This window comes from Doryrhamphus excisus, chromosome 5 (genome assembly GCF_030265055.1).
Source record: "Doryrhamphus excisus isolate RoL2022-K1 chromosome 5, RoL_Dexc_1.0, whole genome shotgun sequence".
NCBI lineage: Eukaryota > Metazoa > Chordata > Actinopteri > Syngnathiformes > Syngnathidae > Doryrhamphus > Doryrhamphus excisus.
This window is the reverse complement of record NC_080470.1, coordinates 5,284,420-5,302,164: the sequence shown is the minus strand read 5'-3', so window position 1 is coordinate 5,302,164 and position 17,745 is coordinate 5,284,420. Positions and strand designations below refer to the sequence as shown.

The following is a 17,745-nucleotide window of genomic DNA, read 5'->3' as shown; positions in this document are numbered from 1 at the left end:
CCAATTACAAAGACGTGTCTGGTTTTGCATTGCACATCACAAAAGCATTGCACTACTTTTTTATGGGAGGCAGGCTGGTCTAAATTAGCTAGAACAACCAGTAAACGCTAAATAATTAAGTTATTGCCTTATGTGCTCTAATAGTTTTGTGACACACATCCATATAGGTAATTATTTTAAACATAATGTACACAAAATATGTTTTTTTTGGCATCTCTCATTGTCACATCTAACAATAGGTGACACCTGGAAGAGCAACAACCTATGAATCAAAACGGAACCATCGACTCATTTCATGATCTCCTCAGGATGCAGCCTGCTTATTATTTGATTTTTTTTTGCTATTAAAAATCCGGCTTGTTGGTAAAGTTGCCTTCAGTAAATGCTTACCCTTCCTCTGGCACGGCTTGTACCACTGTGCGACACTCCCTGGGAGTGTAGATGACCTCAATGTCATCCGGGGGAAACTCTATCAGATCTCTTAGAGGTCCTGACTCCACAATTGGAGGGTGAGTGATGAGGTACTCCTCAAAATCCACTGGCTCCACTGCCTCTGTAAGTGGAACCTGGGGGGTCATAAAACAGACACAAAAGGAGAAATGAATGAGATGAAGACAGTCAACCATACATCAATTGTTATTGCATGACAACACCAAGCAAAAGAAAATAAAACAATAAGTATTTCATTATTAGTTCTTGTTGTTTTGATTTATTCAAATAAACATAATACGCAGTGATCCAAAATTTGTCTAGTGACTATATCGAAAACCATGATGCAATGTCGAGAGTCTCTGTTTGACAGACTGAAGAATCTATCAGTTTGGTTCAGGCTTGTGTGTGAGAATGTGTGCCCATGTGTTTTTCAGTGTGTTTAGTTTAAACAGCCTCAGTTTAAATAAAGCCCAATGGTGGCCTAATTAAGAGGCTGAGAGCAGGAATTTGCTAGCATTCTGCTAATGGTTGTTCAAGGCTAACCCTCCAACATGTACTTTGACTCTATCGGAGAGTGGACAAGCCAGTCATTGAATGCCAATAATCAATATACCGTATTTTCCGCACTATACGGCGCACCGTGTTATAAGGCGCACCTTCAATGAATGATATATTTTAAAACTTTTTCCATACATAAGGCGCACCGCATTATAAGGCGCTACAGTAGAGGCTGTAGTTACCTTATGCAACCATTAGATGGTGTCGCGCTAAAGGGAATGTCAACAAAACAGTCAGATAGGTCAGTCAAACTTTATTAATAGATAACAAACAAGCTTTCCACAACTCCATTCACTCCCAAAATGAATAAACAGCTGTTTTATTATTTTCTCTGAGGTAAAGGATTTTCGTGACACATTTTTGACATCTTTGAACAACAGCAAGGCATAACATTTTACTTTTCCTCCATTTAGTCAACACGCAAAAAACCGTCTGATACTGTTATGGTAAATTAAACGTTAGTGCAATCGCAATATAGTGACACAGAAACTTTGTTTAGTCTTCTTTACTCGGCGCAGCTCATCCTCATGCTTCCTCCACTTCCGCACCATCGATTCATTCATGTTAAACTCTCTTGCTGCTGCTCTATTTCCGTGTTCTACTGCGTGACTGATCGCCTTGAGTTTAAACTCTGCGTTGTAAGCGTGTCTCTTAATAGGAGCCATTTCAGGGTCTTTATACAAACGCACAAATGAAAGTGAATCGTTGTTTAATATTTCCCAGTATGCACAGCGCACTTCTTCTTCTACGGGAAAAATGGAGTCGGTGGCTGCTTACCGTAAGTTGCGAGACCTGTCGCGGCTCAATATTGATCCATATATAAGGCGCACCGGATTATAAGGCGCATAGTCAGCTTTTTAAAACAAAATCAGATTTTAGGTGCGCCTTATAGTGCGGAAAATACGGTACTTGAACTTAACATATGGCTATATGGCAACATTTTGTAACAATTCTATATATTTTTTAAGGACACCAACACAAGTGTTACTGCTGTTTAATACATTTTAAAAAATTGTTTTGAGTAGCAAATTAGATTGTAGCTCCAATAACTGATTTAAAAACAAATATCAAGCCTACTCACTGTGTTACTTGCTGTATTGCCAACATTGGGGTTTTTGAAGAGTTGTGGGGAGCCTCCATACGGGCCCGCTATTTGCTTCCTGACTTCTGCTGCCACAGTCCTGCACACAAAAGAAACATTTCACGAAATGACAATGTATTCCAAAGTATTGCACAACTCCAGAAGTTAACACAAAGGTCATAATGCTCAAATACACTTGGTTTAGTCAGGTCTAGTTCCATGGAACTAGTTCATTTATTTATTGTTGTAAATAGGAGTATAGTATAAAAGTACAGTACGAACATGCATAAGCTTACACTGACTTTCGACTGCATTTTTATGTTATATTTCACTAAAACCTAACAAGCAAGGTATTGTAATAGATTGTGCATAATGTAACAAGAACATTTTATCACACAGTAGTTTTTTGTTCTGTGTTAGAAGCACACAAGCTTATTTGTGCCTGTGAGCACTGTGTGAGGTCCAGAGCGCACATCCTGCTTCATCACTTACGGTTGATGCATTGAGATGCATTGCGAACACACTCACTGCAGCAAGAAGACACACGAAACTGACCGAAAACCATTGCTACTACTGAAAACTTTGAGCTCTGATTTAATTACGAAAAAAAAAAAACAAGCATACGCAGCAGTTTATAGCTTTTGTGGGCTATGGCTGCTAAGAAACATATGTGAACTGGTATCTGCAGTGTCCCATGCATCTGGCAGCATGGGTTTGAGCTTCAGCCAAAAAGTGTGTTTCGGTCTGACCCAGCGGGTCCAACTTTTCCATTTGAGGATGTTGTTCATCAAAAGCTGTAAATTTTTGCTTAAACCTCTCCTAAACATCAAAGCTCGACTGAAACTAAAAACTTAAGCTGAAGATGCAGACTGTGCCCCGATTTATTGTTGTTGTGTTTTCATGAAGTCATGTCTATGTGGTGTGATGTTTTAAGTATATATACTGCATACATATTGCCAGTGACATTTTTCATAACCATGGCAAGAGATGTTGGTTGACCAAGTTTAGCTACTAATTTCATGAGATGAAAACACATTGCACAGATCTAGCCGCGTTTTAGAACAACAACATTTTCATTAATTTCTCCAAAATAAGTTGTATTTATAGGTCCAGCAGGGTCTGGAGCCAATTAACCACAATAAACAAAGAACGATCGTAATTTGACTTTGACTAATAAATAATTAGACTATTTTGACTAACATTTGATTTTGCTTGCTATGTCCCAATTGTGGTACCCCTTTCAAGAGACTGACCCATATAACAAATTAATGAACAGCAAAGGGGTCTGTGGGATTGTCATGTACCTGATCCCCTTGCAATACCAGCTGGGGTCTCCTCAGGGGTCTTTAATCTTCATTGCTCTTAGTCTTGCTCATTATTAATATTGCCACATGGGGGCTGTGACATTTGGTTTTGCAGCATCTTTTAGTTTAGTTCTAGTACATTATCTTGCATTGCTCCCCACGAAGCTCCATTCTTACGCTGTGTGTATGCTGCTTTACCCACAGAAATTAAGTGACCGTATGACTGACAAGAGGCCTCACTCTGTTCATTGTCTATGAATATATGAAGCGTCTCGGTGCGAACCCTCTTCCTGCTTGCTTAGAGGCAAGAAACGAGGAAAACATGAAATGCAGCCAATCGCAGAGCACATACAGTATAAACAACCTTTCGCACTCACATTCATACCTATGGCCACCAATTGATCTAACATGCTTATTTTTGGAGGACTGAGTACCAGGAGAAAACCCACACAAACACAGGGAGAACATGCCAACTCCACACAGAGATATCCAACAGATCTTCCAGATCTCCTGACTGTGCGGCCAACATGCTAACCACTCTGCCACCGTCAACACAAATGAAATATCCTCCGATTTTTTCTGTGTGTACATGGCTGCGTGTTTACAATTTGACATCTGCTATCTATTGTGTGTAAGGAAGCAAGTGCATTAATAAAGCAATACGTCTGAATTCTAACTTTATGACTAATTTGGAGTTGTTTATGAGCTTTCTAGAAAAGAAAGCATGTGAAATGGTCCAGTGGAGGAGTTAGCAATGTTTGTTGCCTCTAGGGGAAACATTAAGGCAACTGACTGCACATCGTCTAAACTTGACATGTTATGTTGCAGTAGGTATTGCATCAAAACAAATATTAAACAGCTATTACAGTCCTTTTGTTTTTAATTAAACTTGTGTCATGTGTTGAGAATTAGTCCATCAATTTTATTTTATTGGCTATTCATAAGACTGACTGTGTTTCTGATGAATGGGAAACAGAATCATGCTAAAACCAATAAATGAGAAAATGCAAAGAAAAGATGAAACCAACATGGTTGATTGCAATTGACAGTACAAAACTATTGTTAAAGAGATTACTTAGATCCGTCTGGGGGGCGTGGATAATGTTGTTGTTCAGGCGTTTATTCCCAGATTACTGTATTACAGTACATTACATTTGCTTTGTGCTCTCCGTTGTGCATTTGTTATTGGCATCAGTCGTTGTAGATCAGTCACATTACTAGCAATGCCAACAGTGTGTAGCCTCAACAATGTTAGCTGCAGAAGGCAAGACAGCTAGCTAGTCAAACTAACGGTTTTCATCGTTCTGTCAAATATCGTTACGCACAGAAATTGACAAGTCTTGCTCATGCTTGGTCGTGTTGCATTCATTGAACCACTGTTTACTGTGTATATTGTAACAGTTCATTCCGCTGTCTGTCTGGGTGGGTCTGAGCATCTTTCCCGATACGGCTAACAAGCTAGCTGGGAGCACCAAGGCTATGCTGGGCCTCCTCCGTTGGGTTAGCTAGGCGGTGGGCTGTCGGTGACCTACTTGGAAGCTACATACTGCACGGTTTGTCTTTGAAGAACGCGTTTAGGACTTGTCTTTACCTGCTTATCTTCTGGGCGAAGGCGCGGCGTTCAGCCATGGCAGTGGCCGCTGATGTGCTTGGAAGAAATTCCCAGAGAGCCAGCCAGCGAATTCCACTCGCTCGCTCACTCACTACCGCCACTGGGAAAACGGGAAAACTGGAGAATGGTGGCGTTACATCTTACCGTAATGACTATAGTGCTGTGCAATCGAACACACCCACGCAAAATTTTTACCTCACGTTATATTTCACAATTATTTATATTCAATATATTTTTTTTGTTGTTTTTCATGTTTCAGATAGGTAGATGAAAAGTAATCATAGATACTACATTATGTGATATTGGGAAATATAAGAAATTACTACAGGATTTGTTATAACACATGGACGTTATTACTTTCAAACTAATAAATTGCTTTTATATTTGCAATATTCGTATTTAATAGATACAAAGATAAAAGTAAACATATATTGAATATAAAATACCAAGCATGGCTAGTTAATTATTTTCAATTATCCAGCTAAGAGCGCTGCTTTAAAATGATGAATTTATATATCTGGCTGTGCTGGTCTGAATAAAAAAACATAACAAACACATGTAGCGCTATACAGTAGTTTCATTGGGTTTCAGAATGTTTCGACACCGCCCACACGGGTCAAACCGATACACCAAATCGAGCCTCCACAGACCTCCATCGCCTTTTGTTTGGCGGAAACATCGCGAGATCAGCTGACCTCCTTCCTCAAAAATGTAAACATTGCAGTTCGCTAATCGCAGTGCAGTGTTATGTTCCAGTGCAAGCTATGGGAGGCTGTAGAACGGATTACATTATTTGGTCATCGGAATGTGACGAAATCTCGACGTGATTTTGACTTAAAGCACACCTTCACGGAATTTTAAGGTACTACTTTTGTCAATGTAATTTACAGTTTTGTCACACGATTCGGTTACTCATAGTTGGCTTTACGCGATTCTAGGAGCATTTCCCTGCAGTATTGGAATGGGTGACATCCCTCCTTGGTCCAAATGGAGAACCAAGGGAGCGACGAGGTGGAAAAAATGAAGACAAAGTTATTGTCTGTGTGGCACAATGTGAAATACAGTAAGTGAGCTATAGGGCAGAACACACACACACACATCACATTAGTCAGAGTGCCCAAACTTTTCCCACGGATATCCGCATCCAGAATATTTTTCATTTTGATACATTTTTTGCAGTAATAATGCTAGAGCTAATCCAGTGTAGCTCAGTGTATGCTAAGCTATCTGAACAAAACATCAACATCCTAGCTTTTGTCATAGGTGATAAAACAAATTAATGTAATATGTAATGATATATCATATTAACAGTTGTTTTTAACACTATTAGAGCCCTGTTGACATTAAATTACACCCCTATAGTCACATTTACACTCGTATGACGCAATAAAGATAGAAAATAAGACATCATATTGACTCCTAGCATACCTAGTAACCAGTGTAGCTTATTACATATCAACATGTCTTTCAATACGTTTTCTGATTGTCATATATTCCTATTGTGGCTAATTTAGTAATTTTAGGCTTAAACAATTTTAATTTAGGCCAATAACGCATAAAATTTGCTTAGATGTGTACATTTTTTAATAGTAATGTGCCACAGTCAACCACAAAAAGCAATGGTTCAATATGGTTTAATACATTTTGAAAAAAAACATGAAAGAGCGAAATTCAAAGCCTGATGTCACAACTCTATGTTCTGTACATTTTGATGTCTAAAGAGTAACGTAACATCTTGTCTTTTTCTGAAATATTTTAGGTTGGGCTCTGAAGTCAAAGACACCATTCAGCAGAAATTCCCCTGTGCTTCTTTTGGGAAAATGTTACCACTTTAAAGTTGAAGGTATGCGGTGCTGTTTATGAACATGTTTGTTGTTTTCAGCCATCATTTTACCATTCACATTCAGTATTTCCCACAGGACCTCAATTTATTTGTGGCAGTGGTGGTGTTCTGAGACAGGGGGGAATTACATAATTGTCGAATTGACCAAAAAATGAGTAAAAAACATGAAAGCAAAACAAATATGTTTACACCTAGAAAGGAACTAGAGTCACCTGGTAAATGTAGCGACACAGATCCCTCCTGCTCCTTCCTCTTATTCTCTGCCAGATAATTGCTTTATAATATCTTTATGCGCGAGAGCATACAGATAGCGCCAAATTTATCTGTGGCGGTCCAAATTTATTTGTTGTGAGGTCTCCGCTTTTTGTTATATTTCACCAAGATTTGAAGGATGTTCTTCATATCTAAAATCAAAACAGCCTGAGATTATGTGCGGTGGTGTAAATGGTGAAATATGCTGAATCACATGTATTACCCTAGTATAGTAAAATATTTATTATAATGTTTGAGTAGTTTGACTTCCAATGTGAATCATTTTCATTTGTGCCAGATGATGATGGTGATGTTTCAGAAGCCTCTTCGGAGGCTTCCAACCAAGACTCTGTCGTGGGAAATGTAGAAGATTTCCGGAAGGATTTTGGATCTCGTGTGTGGCTAACCTATCGGGAAGAGTTCCCACCTCTGTCTGGCTCTGCGCTGACGTCTGACTGTGGCTGGGGCTGCATGCTACGAGCTGGACAGATGATGCTGGCTCAAGCACTAATTCTGCATTTCTTGGGCAGAGGTGAGTATTTTTGTTGCACCTCCTTCCTCTGAGTACACCAGAGGAATAGAAAAATAGATCACAGCTAAGTAGCCAATATTCCATTCCAGTTCACCTAGTTTTTTTTGTCTGTGTGTAATGGATTCCAGCTGATGCTGCTGTGTGGTAATGTGTTGGTAAACCTCCCAGATGCCTTAAAAGAGAGAAGCAGGATATCCACTTCTGGAATTTTAGTGTTTTAAACTCTCATTCTGTGGACCCTGCTTCAAGACTGTACCATTTATAGGTCAGAAAAGTGGAAAAAGCATAATAGGTCTGACTGAAAAACTGTGATTGAAAGCTAATGATAGAAAATAAATGGGTTAGGCTCCGACTGACCCTAAATAGTCAGCAGTATTGAAAATGCCTGATTGGATAGAGCAGTGCTTCTCAAATAGTGGGACGGGTCCCCCTTGTGGCACGTGGGTAACTGTAAGGGAGGGCACGATAGGCTTTCATTTTAGTCTGAGAAGCCCTGGGATAGAGAGACTTCATTTATTTTGGTATTTCCCCCCACAAACAGAAAGCTTTACACAAGATCTTCCACTAGAATTCCCCTGACCTCTTTGGCCCGATCTACTGACTCTGAAATGTCCTCCACTTTATGCGTCCTCATAATCCGATGTCATGCCATTTTAATGTGGTCATTTAGAAAACAATATTTAAAACTTGTTTTAAACTGCTGTCTATTGCAAAGTATGCCATTAATGAAATATTTCTCAATAAAATGACTAATGGCCATTTAAGAATATTTATTGATCAATTTCACTTGGATTCTCTTTGAATCAAGGTCATATTGTTAATGCTTTCGATTTGACTCTGTGCTATTTTTTTATAGCCCGAGACACTTCTCTTCCCTCCATTTCTAGCTGCTTCCCTGTTTGTAAGAAGAAGGTGCAATTAAAGTGAAATATTCTGTCATTCATATTTATAATTTGATAAAATGACACCTCTTTGGTTCTCAGGAGGGCTCAAGGTTCTGTCTTCTTTAAAGCAAGTTCTAAAATACTTTATATCTGCAATGGTGATGTGAAAGATTAAACGTCAGGATTAAAGATCAGGCTCAGGAAGCACACTCAAACACCTAGTCAAATTATTACCTCTCATTACTTTCCATAATTAATACCTATATAGTGAAGAAGAAGAAGCAAAAAAACGACCCTCTGTTTTATGTCTGGATTTATGTATTTTCTCTTTTATAAGCTATGTGATTTACAATAGAAACCCATCCCATACTCCCGTACAAACATAATAATATAATTAATATTGACAATATGACAGGGTAGCTTAAATCACTAGTGAAAATTTTGATGTCTTTTTCCTTCTTTAGAAAGTCAAATAGACTTCCACATAGATGTTTTACATATGATTTATTTCCTCATATCCTTTCAGACTGGACGTGGTCAGAAGCACTACAGCTCCAGCCTTTAGACTCTGAGTCGTGGACCACCACTGCAGCTAAACGGCTGGTAGCCTCCCTGGAGGCTTCTCTACAGGGTACGCAGAGCAGGCCCTCCGATCCTGGATCACCGGATGTACCTCACGCTCAGGATGCTGGGTCTGCAGAGGAAGCAGATGCCCACTTAAAAAAAATGTACCACAGGACACTGGTTTCATGGTTTGGAGACAACCCATCTGCTCAACTGGGCCTACACAAACTGGTGCAATTAGGCCTAACAATGGGGAAACAGGCAGGGGACTGGTATGGACCTGCAGTGGTGGCACACATTCTCAAGTAAGTCAACATACAAAGAGAAATTTTTGAAATTACAGTTAAAAACAATCTAGTACATATTCAGGGGTATAAATTGTATCAGCGGCTACATGGCGGTTGAGCAGTTAGCAGGCAGGCCACACAGCAAGTGTCCATAGGTATGAATGTGAGTGTGAATGGTTGTTTGTCTATATGTGCAAGACAGCTGGGATAGGCTCCAGCACCGCCGTGACCCTCGTGAGGATAAGCAGTAGAAAATGAATGAATGAAAAATATAAAATTAATTTAAAAAAAATAAAAACAAATTAAAAAAAAAAGAAAATGAATGAATGTAAGTTGTATCAGGTAAAAATGCATTGTGAAGATTTATTGGTATTTATAATCAAGTTGTCAAACACCAAGACGTCAACAAACTAAAGCTAAAGAAGCTGAAATAACTCTTTTTTTCTGAGTAAAGGGAGACAATAAAAATATACATAATACATGTCAGCATGCATCCCAATGTGTACAAATGTATCCAAAAGCTGCGCACAAAATTACCACCACTCGGGGTGCACCACACTCCACCATCCTGCGCTGCACCACAAAAATAGAGCCCCAAAAGTTAATTTGTGTATTCACAAATTAATTTAAATAGCCTGAAAAATGTGTGTAGTTCATCAGTGGCTAACACAGCAGTTAAAATCTCCTAATTATTGTTAATAACACTGCATATATGAACAATTATAGTTGCACATCACTTGATACATTTGTATACCAAATTGTGTCACAAGCTCAACTCAATGAATTATTGTGGCCACTAGGCGTCAGCAAAAAACACCCCAGTGCATGTAAAATTATTTTCTTATATAATTTGCACCTGACTACTGTATATATTGCAGGAGCAGCCAAACTATGAGAAAAAGTGTGACTTCTACTCCGGAAATACAATATATACAAATTGCAGAAACATGTACAGCAAACACAGCTTTAGAAAAGCAGATGAATGCATGCTTTAAAGGGATTACGCTTTTACTGCACAATGTTTAACTATTGAATAAATAATATCATAGCAGCACATGTATGTATCCACCCTGAAGACCAACTGCTAAGTTAACAGCTAACTGTTAAGTTTCACAGGTAAACTTTGGGCATTTCTCACTCTCCCAGTCTGTCTCCTCTGCTCTTTTAGGAAAGCCATGGAGGAAGCGATGGACCCTGCCTTAGCGGGTGTAACCGCTTATGTCTCCCAGGACTGTACAGGTATGGAAAAATGACCTTGCTGTTGATAAAAATACAACGCCACATTTGATTGCTAGTTTCTACAGCATATCTTATTGTCTTCAGAGATGCTGTGAAGCTGATGTAAAGCGTTGTGCCAACTAGTCACCAAAACAGAATACCATCTTCCATACCTTTCCTTTGGAAAATAACTCACACAACCATTATTGTCTAAATAGCTCCTAAAATAACTGTGTCATGCCTGCTGTACAGTATGTTGGTCATAGTGTCATGGTCTGGGGCTGCGTGCGGGCACTGGGGAGCTGCGTATCATTGAGGGAAACATGAATCCAAACACATACTTTGACATCCTTGTGAAGCAGTTTTTCAACATAAGCCTAAACACACCTCACATCTACCTTGGAAACTGAAGGTGATTGAGTCGCCAAGTCTGTCTCCAGACTGGGGCATCCTCAGATGGAAGGTGGAGGAGCGCTAGGTCTGTGATGTCATCATGGAGGAGTGGAAAAGGATTCCAGTAAGAAGATGTGCAGCTCTGGTCAATACATTACAGTACAGTACTTGGGCATTCAAGAAAAATATTGTAAAAAAAAAAAAAGTACATTTTAAAAATGATGTCTCAGCAGATAAGAGAAATGGTGTGAATGGCCTCACAAATTAAAAAATGCTACAGAATTTGTCTTCCCCTTCATCTTTTCTAGTGTACAGTGCGGATGTGATTGACTGCCACAAGGCACCCAGGGCAGGGCACCCAACTGCATCTACATCAGATGCCCCGCCCCCTCCACAAAACGACCAATCACCGTCTGCATGCACCCTGCCAGACAGTCAAGCTGTTATTATTCTCGTACCCGTGCGACTGGGAGGGGAGAAGACCAACCCTGACTACTTTAACTTTGCAAAGGTGAGAAATGCATACAAAAACGTTTGGGTTTTCATAGTTCATAGTTCAAAGTCTAGTTCATGAAATACTGTGCCACTGTCAAGTAATGAAATCAGAATACACATTTGTATTGTCATTGAAGCAGAAGAAAACAAAATGATGCAATATTTGTATTTTCATACAACATAGACAATACTGAGTCTGGAGTACTGCATAGGCATCATCGGAGGGAAGCCCAAGCAGGCCTGCTACTTTGTAGGATTTCAAGGTGAGTGTTTGCCCAAAGAGAAAGCCAACGAGAGAGAAAAGGGGGTCGGTGTGAACAGTGGCTTATTTTGCATAATATACCTGTGAGAAGATAAAGCAAGTTAATGTATTCCTGTTTGCACATGGAAAACGCAGAGGAGATGGAAGCAAGTGAAGCAGGACTTACTTTATTCTCTCTGACCCATCAAAGCCTCGCCCATTTATCACAAGTAAACCTCCCAAGTTGTGGGCTGTAATTGATTTCCATAGGAGGCATGCATTAAATTTCTCCCTGGCTCCAAAGTGAGCCACTCTTCATCACCTTCAGACCCTGGGAGGAACCGTCAGTTGTACATCTTGGCAGTCAATATTTACTCATTTACATTTGACCAATGTGATATACGACATTGGATGATGTCTAAATGACAAGCGATACATTCTCTCTGCCAAGGCGCGGCTCACTTGTGAATTCATCATATGCAAATACTTGTATATAATTGCATGTTTGTTAAAGTACTCCTCCCCCAACTGACACACGCACAAATTAAATGGCAACCTCTCTTTTGTGGGTGTTAAGAATGTGGTTGTACAAAGGCATCTGATTATGCAGAATTTAATCCCAGCGTGGTCGATATTAAAAAGCAGCAACTGACTGGGAGGCATATTTGATGCACAGGGGACCAACAAGAGAGCACACGGGTGACTTTCAGCTCCTCTACATAGAAATTGGTGGGAGGCACACCTTTTTTTTGTAATGATCAATGTTTTGAATAACTTGTCTTGTGTTTTGTCCTTGCAGATGACAGCTTGATTTACATGGACCCTCATTACTGTCAGTCTTTTGTGGATGTCAGCGTCAGCGATTTCCCTCTTCAGGTACAAGGAAATTACACAAACGAGCTGACTGGAAGTCACTAATGTGTGAACGGGATCATTTTTGTTTGTACTTACACCCCATCAGTCATTTGGGTATACAGTGGTCTCTTCACACTTCACATTTAGTAGCTTCACTCTATCAAGCATTAAAATGACTAAATGAATTTGAAGCTGCTGTGTCAGCCACTGAAGACATCCAGAACATTTTCACAAAACTCTTGATATGTAGTATTCTACACTGGTCACTAGATGTCAATAATGTTTGCCGCCGCAAGAAGTCCCGAAAGTAAAAAAAAACAACAAACTCTCCCAATGCAAACATGTGTGAGCCTATATAATGTCTTGATTTCTGTTATTTGGTCAACTATATTGTGTACCACTGGTGTAAAGGTGACTATAGGGGTGTTATTTCATGTGTAGAGGGCTCTAATAAGGTTAAAACGTTTATTTAGAAAGCTGCAATGAAGTGAAGTAAGAAGTGTGATGTAAGAAGCGTACTGTAGGAAGCGTGTGCAGGCAGGAAAAATGTCATGCGTGATGTGTGATAGTTTCAGCTAAAATTAAAGGAAAGGTATACTAAACTGTGGCCAGACCAGCCATGTTGTTTGCTCTAGTGCCACTGAGGAAAAGACAGGAAGCAGAACTGGAGGTAGCAGAGATGCTGATGCTTAGGTTCACGTTGGGAGTGACCAGGATGGATAGGATCAGGAACAAGTACATCAGAGGGACATTACATGTTAGAGGCCTTGAAGATAAAGTCAGAGAGGCCATACTGAGATGGTTGGGACATGTCCAGAGGAGAGATAGTGAATATATTGGTAGAAGGATGCTGTCTTTAGAGCTGCCAGGTAGGAGGCGTTGAAGAAGACCAAAGAGGAGGTTTATGGATGTAGTGAAGGAGGACACGAGGGTAGTTGGTGTGAGAGAGACAGATGCCTAAGACAGGGTTGGATGGAGGTAAGAGCCGAAAGAGAAAGAAGATTTAGAATGCTGTGAATAGGTTTTTTAGGTTCCATGAAAATATTCTTTTTATAGAGATAAAGGAAGATGCATTACTTCCCCTTTCATACTGGTACATATTTAGCTGGAGCTGCAAACCATAAGAACAATAAGAAGTGATATAAAACAGGTCAGCATTAATTTTGGATGTGGAAATGTTAAAATCTCCCCTCAAAAAAACAAAAATAATTTATATTCCATTCACCAAATAATAATTTTGGGTTTGACACTGTTAACACTAACAAACATACCGGGATGCATAATTCATAAACGATGAGCACACAGCTCAATATATCAACATTGTTTGAAGTGTTTATACGCAGTAGTCTAAAATGTAATGTAAAGTGTATTGATGCTGTGACAGCAGATGAATAGGATTTCATCACACATTCACTTGGCCCTTCATCTTGAGGAATATCTAAAAGATGTACTTTGTCTTCTTTTGTCTAGTCCTATCATTGTCCCTCACCCAAGAAGATGCCTTTCACAAAGATGGACCCAAGCTGCACCATCGGATTTTACTCTAGAAGTGTCCAAGACTATGAGAAAATCAGCCAAGAGTTATCTCGGGTGAGAATTGCAGTCATTATACTGTTTCACTATTATATTGCTTATAAATGTTGATATGTGGAACCTATTTTTTTTTTTCATTTGGGACAGGTAGCCACTAGGTGTCAGCATTTAGCCATGTATCTCCTAATTCCTGTTTCTGGCTCTCTCCTGTAAGACTGTCAGGAGCTTCAAATCATCCTCATCTCTTAATTGTATGAGACATTATGAAAAGCCTATGTATGCCAAAATTAATATCATTTAATTTTCTAAAAAAAAACAATAGAAAAAGTCTCACAGGATGTGTACAATATTGAGCACCTCTTAAATGTCTACCTGTTTTGGTTTCAGGTGTTGCAGCCATCAGCAAGCGACAAATACCCGGCGTTCACTATTCTGCAAGGTCATGGCAGAGATTACGACCTGTCAGCAGGTTTGACCCCAGAAAAGAGAGTGTGGCCCTTCATCCGTGACCCGAGAAGGACGGTCACCACTACTGGGGACTTTGTGCTACTTTGACAGAACGCTTTAGCTCCGCGAACATGGAATTTTTCACTGTGTGATGCCTCAAAGCCTTGTGTTGGAGACAGATGTAACATTGAATTTTAAAACCGGTCTGTCCCTGCTGTGCGCGGAACTCCTAGCCAACCCTATCGATTCACTTTTTGTGAACTATTGGATTGCTGTTAGTGTTATTTTTAGAGCTCTGCTGAATTTTGTGACATATTTTTATACTAATCCGATAAAGAGAAAAGTAGCGGAAGTACACACTTGTTTCTAATTTATATATATTTTTCCCCCCAAAAGAACTAAGACATTTTAATACAGGAATATTAGCTCAGTACCACCACACTCACTTGTAATGAAGTGTTGTAGCTCACATAGGCTCATTTCGTCGTCTTATTGAGTCTACAGTATGTGTTTCTTATGTTCAGATTTTTTTTTGTATATTAGGTGGAGTTTTACCTTGGTATGCATTGAAACACAAAGGTAAACCTCCATCTAATCTATTGTACCTAAAGAAAATATATATATATTTTTACAAATTTTATGATTTTTGTTGTTGTTTTAACCAACAGAACTCAATATACTTAAAAAACTGTTAATTTTATTTTTTTAATTTTAAATACTTAAAACTAATCACATAATGCAGTGTTCTGTTAAATCAACCCCGAAATTAATATTTTAATCACATTTTCCTACATAATACAAATAATGATTGTGTTTTTATGAGCTGAAAACAATATTCAACCAAATGGTAAAATGTACAATAAACATAGGAAACCTTTTATTCCCCCTTACTCAAAAAAATATTCATGAAATGTGCTTTTTTTTACAGTTTTGAGAGACATCAATAACAATAGAAAAACATCTACACAGGCTTAAACCATTCACTGTTACATTTTAACTTTTTATTTTATTTTTTTCAATGATTGTGGTGTGGAAACATTTCTTGTATTTGCATTTTTAGATTAGTATTCATTTTTTTTTTTTCCCCAACACAGTCAAAGCCCAAAATATTGTCCGTGGCTGTATAAATTAGGCTAATGGGTTGTATTCCATACAGGCATGGCCAAATCATGGCATGTTGTGACTGTAAAAATGCATCTTAGATGTTAATTATGTTTAAATAGACTTTATTATTATCGTTATTATACATTATACTGTGATTGGCTAATAACCAGCCTAGCCCACCACTTGCCCAAAGCCAGCCGGGATAGGCTCCTCGCACAGATTGGGTTATGTGTTTGCATTGAATCATTTTGAACAACCTGTTAAGTTGTTTTGGAATAGTAGCAGTACAATCCTTTTCATTTCAATGCATGTGGAAAAATGTATAAATGAATTCCTTGCATGCTTCAGGGAGCAAAGTCCTATAAAAGCCACCCTTTTGACATTTGGAAGAATGCTTGAATAACTCACTGCAAAACTTAATCATGCACACTAACACTCAAATACTCTATGTAGACGTCTTCCATGTGTTTCTGCATTGCAACTCTTGCAACTCTAACCTGCATAACTGTGATGTAAACTGTCCAGTATGCTGCTAAAAAAAAAGTAGTCATCTTTGTTTATCAGTTTGCTGCTACTATAGTTCAATTGTTTACTTCATTTGGTTCTACCCTGTTTTTCCAAGGTGCATTCAATGTCTTTCTCAGCAAGTCAAACGCGGTAGATTAAAGCTAATCGTATGTGCTAAACATCTCTCCAGGCCATTAACCGGGGACCGGAAAATATGTGACCCAGTGACACTGACGGCAACTGTGTTCCTCTTTGGAGGAAAAGAAAATATCCTTGTGTTCTGTTACTAAGGCCAGTCTCTTGTTGCCCTCTCTGTTTGAGCTATGCCAGACTGTTTTGCTGCACAATACAAATTCTTGAATTGTGATGAGGCTTGCTTTTTAAAGGCGGGAAATGCCCCTTCTGCGGGAGCGCCGGGGCAAGGGTGAAGGTTGATGAACAGTAGAATCCCTCATCTGTTCTCCTCTTTACCACAGTGAAGCAATGGCACAGTACATAAAGGCATCATTTAGATCGCCTGTCTGATCTTGTGTGTTCCTCCTTGGTTGTTTTTAGCAGACGACCATCCGGCTGTGTGGACCGAGCCAGGACATCAAGTATGCAGGAGCAAGAACATTCTTGAGCTTTTGCAGAGAGACTTTAGAAAGAGCACGGGTTGAATGGAGAATGGTGTCAGGAGGGGATGGGACATTATGGGATTTCTGACAGAAACATGAAAGAGCACTTGTGCTGGGGGGCACGGAACACTATGAGGGTCGACTGTGTTCTCCATGTATTTACAGGGGATGTATGAATATTTGATTAATGAGTCACAAGCCGAAGGGAAATGGAATATGTCTTTACAAAGCATCCCAATCTCTGTCTCTCACACACACACAGATCATGCTATTCAAGGCAGCTGCCTAACATGTCATTGACATTGCAGATTCCTGAAAATTTAATCTGCAGTCAAGGAAATTCCAAATAGGGACTCCCAGATAGTCATCACTATGTTCTACAGACAGATAGCGAGTCTGTGTGCAAAGGAAGAAACACCTAATAAAAATTTTATATTTTACAAGAGCAAAGGGCTTGTGGCAAAATTGTATGCACAGAAGTAAGAAAGACCTTCAATAGCATCTAAAATTATGGTTGTAATTGGAATAAAACATGAATTAGGCTATTATTATTATTTATACGCTAATATGAAGAAAGGTTCCAGAAATTAAGAACAAATGATGCACACATTTATTATAATTTATCTATCTATAGTATACTATGGGCTGCACGGTAAAATAGTGGTTAGCATGCAGGCTAGGAGACCTGGGTTCGATTCCACCCTCGGCCATCTCTGTGTGGAGTTTGCATGTTCTCCCCGTGCATGCGTGGGTTTTCTCCGGGTACTCCGGTTTCCTCCCAAATTCCGAAAACATGCTAGGTTAATTGGCCACTCCAAATTGTCCATAAGTATGAATGTGAGTGTGAATGGTTGTTTGTCTATATGTGCCCTGTGATTGACTGGCGACCAGTCCAGGGTGTACCCTGCCTCACGCCCGAAGACAGCTGGAGTAGGCTCCAGCACCCCCGCGACCCTCGTGAAGAAAAGCGGTAGAAAATGAATGAA

At 39.4% G+C, this 17,745-nt stretch overlaps 2 protein-coding genes across 21 annotated transcripts in view; one reads left to right on the top strand and one right to left on the bottom strand.

The window, feature by feature from the left end:
• Positions 1-5,124, bottom strand: part of dock7 (dedicator of cytokinesis 7) — a 38,743-nt gene extending 33,619 nt beyond the window's left edge. For all 19 annotated transcript variants that reach the window (XM_058072841.1, XM_058072835.1, XM_058072836.1 and 16 more), the window contains exons 1-3: positions 4,967-5,124; positions 2,072-2,171; positions 391-566 (exon numbers count right to left, since the gene is read on the bottom strand). In XM_058072841.1, the coding sequence (XP_057928824.1) occupies positions 391-566; positions 2,072-2,171; positions 4,967-5,004 (314 nt within the window). In that variant the 5' untranslated portion in view covers positions 5,005-5,124. The remainder of the gene's footprint in view (positions 1-390; positions 567-2,071; positions 2,172-4,966) is intronic.
• Positions 5,125-5,671: 547 nt separating this feature from the next.
• Positions 5,672-15,533, top strand: atg4c (autophagy related 4C, cysteine peptidase). 2 transcript variants are annotated; one of them, XM_058073862.1, is made up of 12 exons: positions 5,672-5,849; positions 5,926-6,050; positions 6,747-6,830; positions 7,381-7,614; positions 9,025-9,367; positions 10,518-10,588; positions 11,269-11,471; positions 11,640-11,718; positions 12,496-12,572; positions 14,022-14,141; positions 14,232-14,335; positions 14,472-14,618. In XM_058073862.1, the coding sequence occupies exons 2-11, from the start codon at positions 5,975-5,977 to the stop codon at positions 14,295-14,297; spliced, it is 1,353 nt and encodes a 450-aa protein (XP_057929845.1). In that variant the 5' UTR covers positions 5,672-5,849; positions 5,926-5,974; the 3' UTR covers positions 14,298-14,335; positions 14,472-14,618. The 2 variants fall into 2 exon arrangements, with proteins under 2 accessions (XP_057929845.1, XP_057929844.1); XM_058073861.1 differs by lacking the exon at positions 14,232-14,335 and having other exon boundaries at positions 5,673-5,849; positions 14,472-15,533.
• The last annotated feature ends 2,212 nt before the right edge of the window (positions 15,534-17,745 follow it).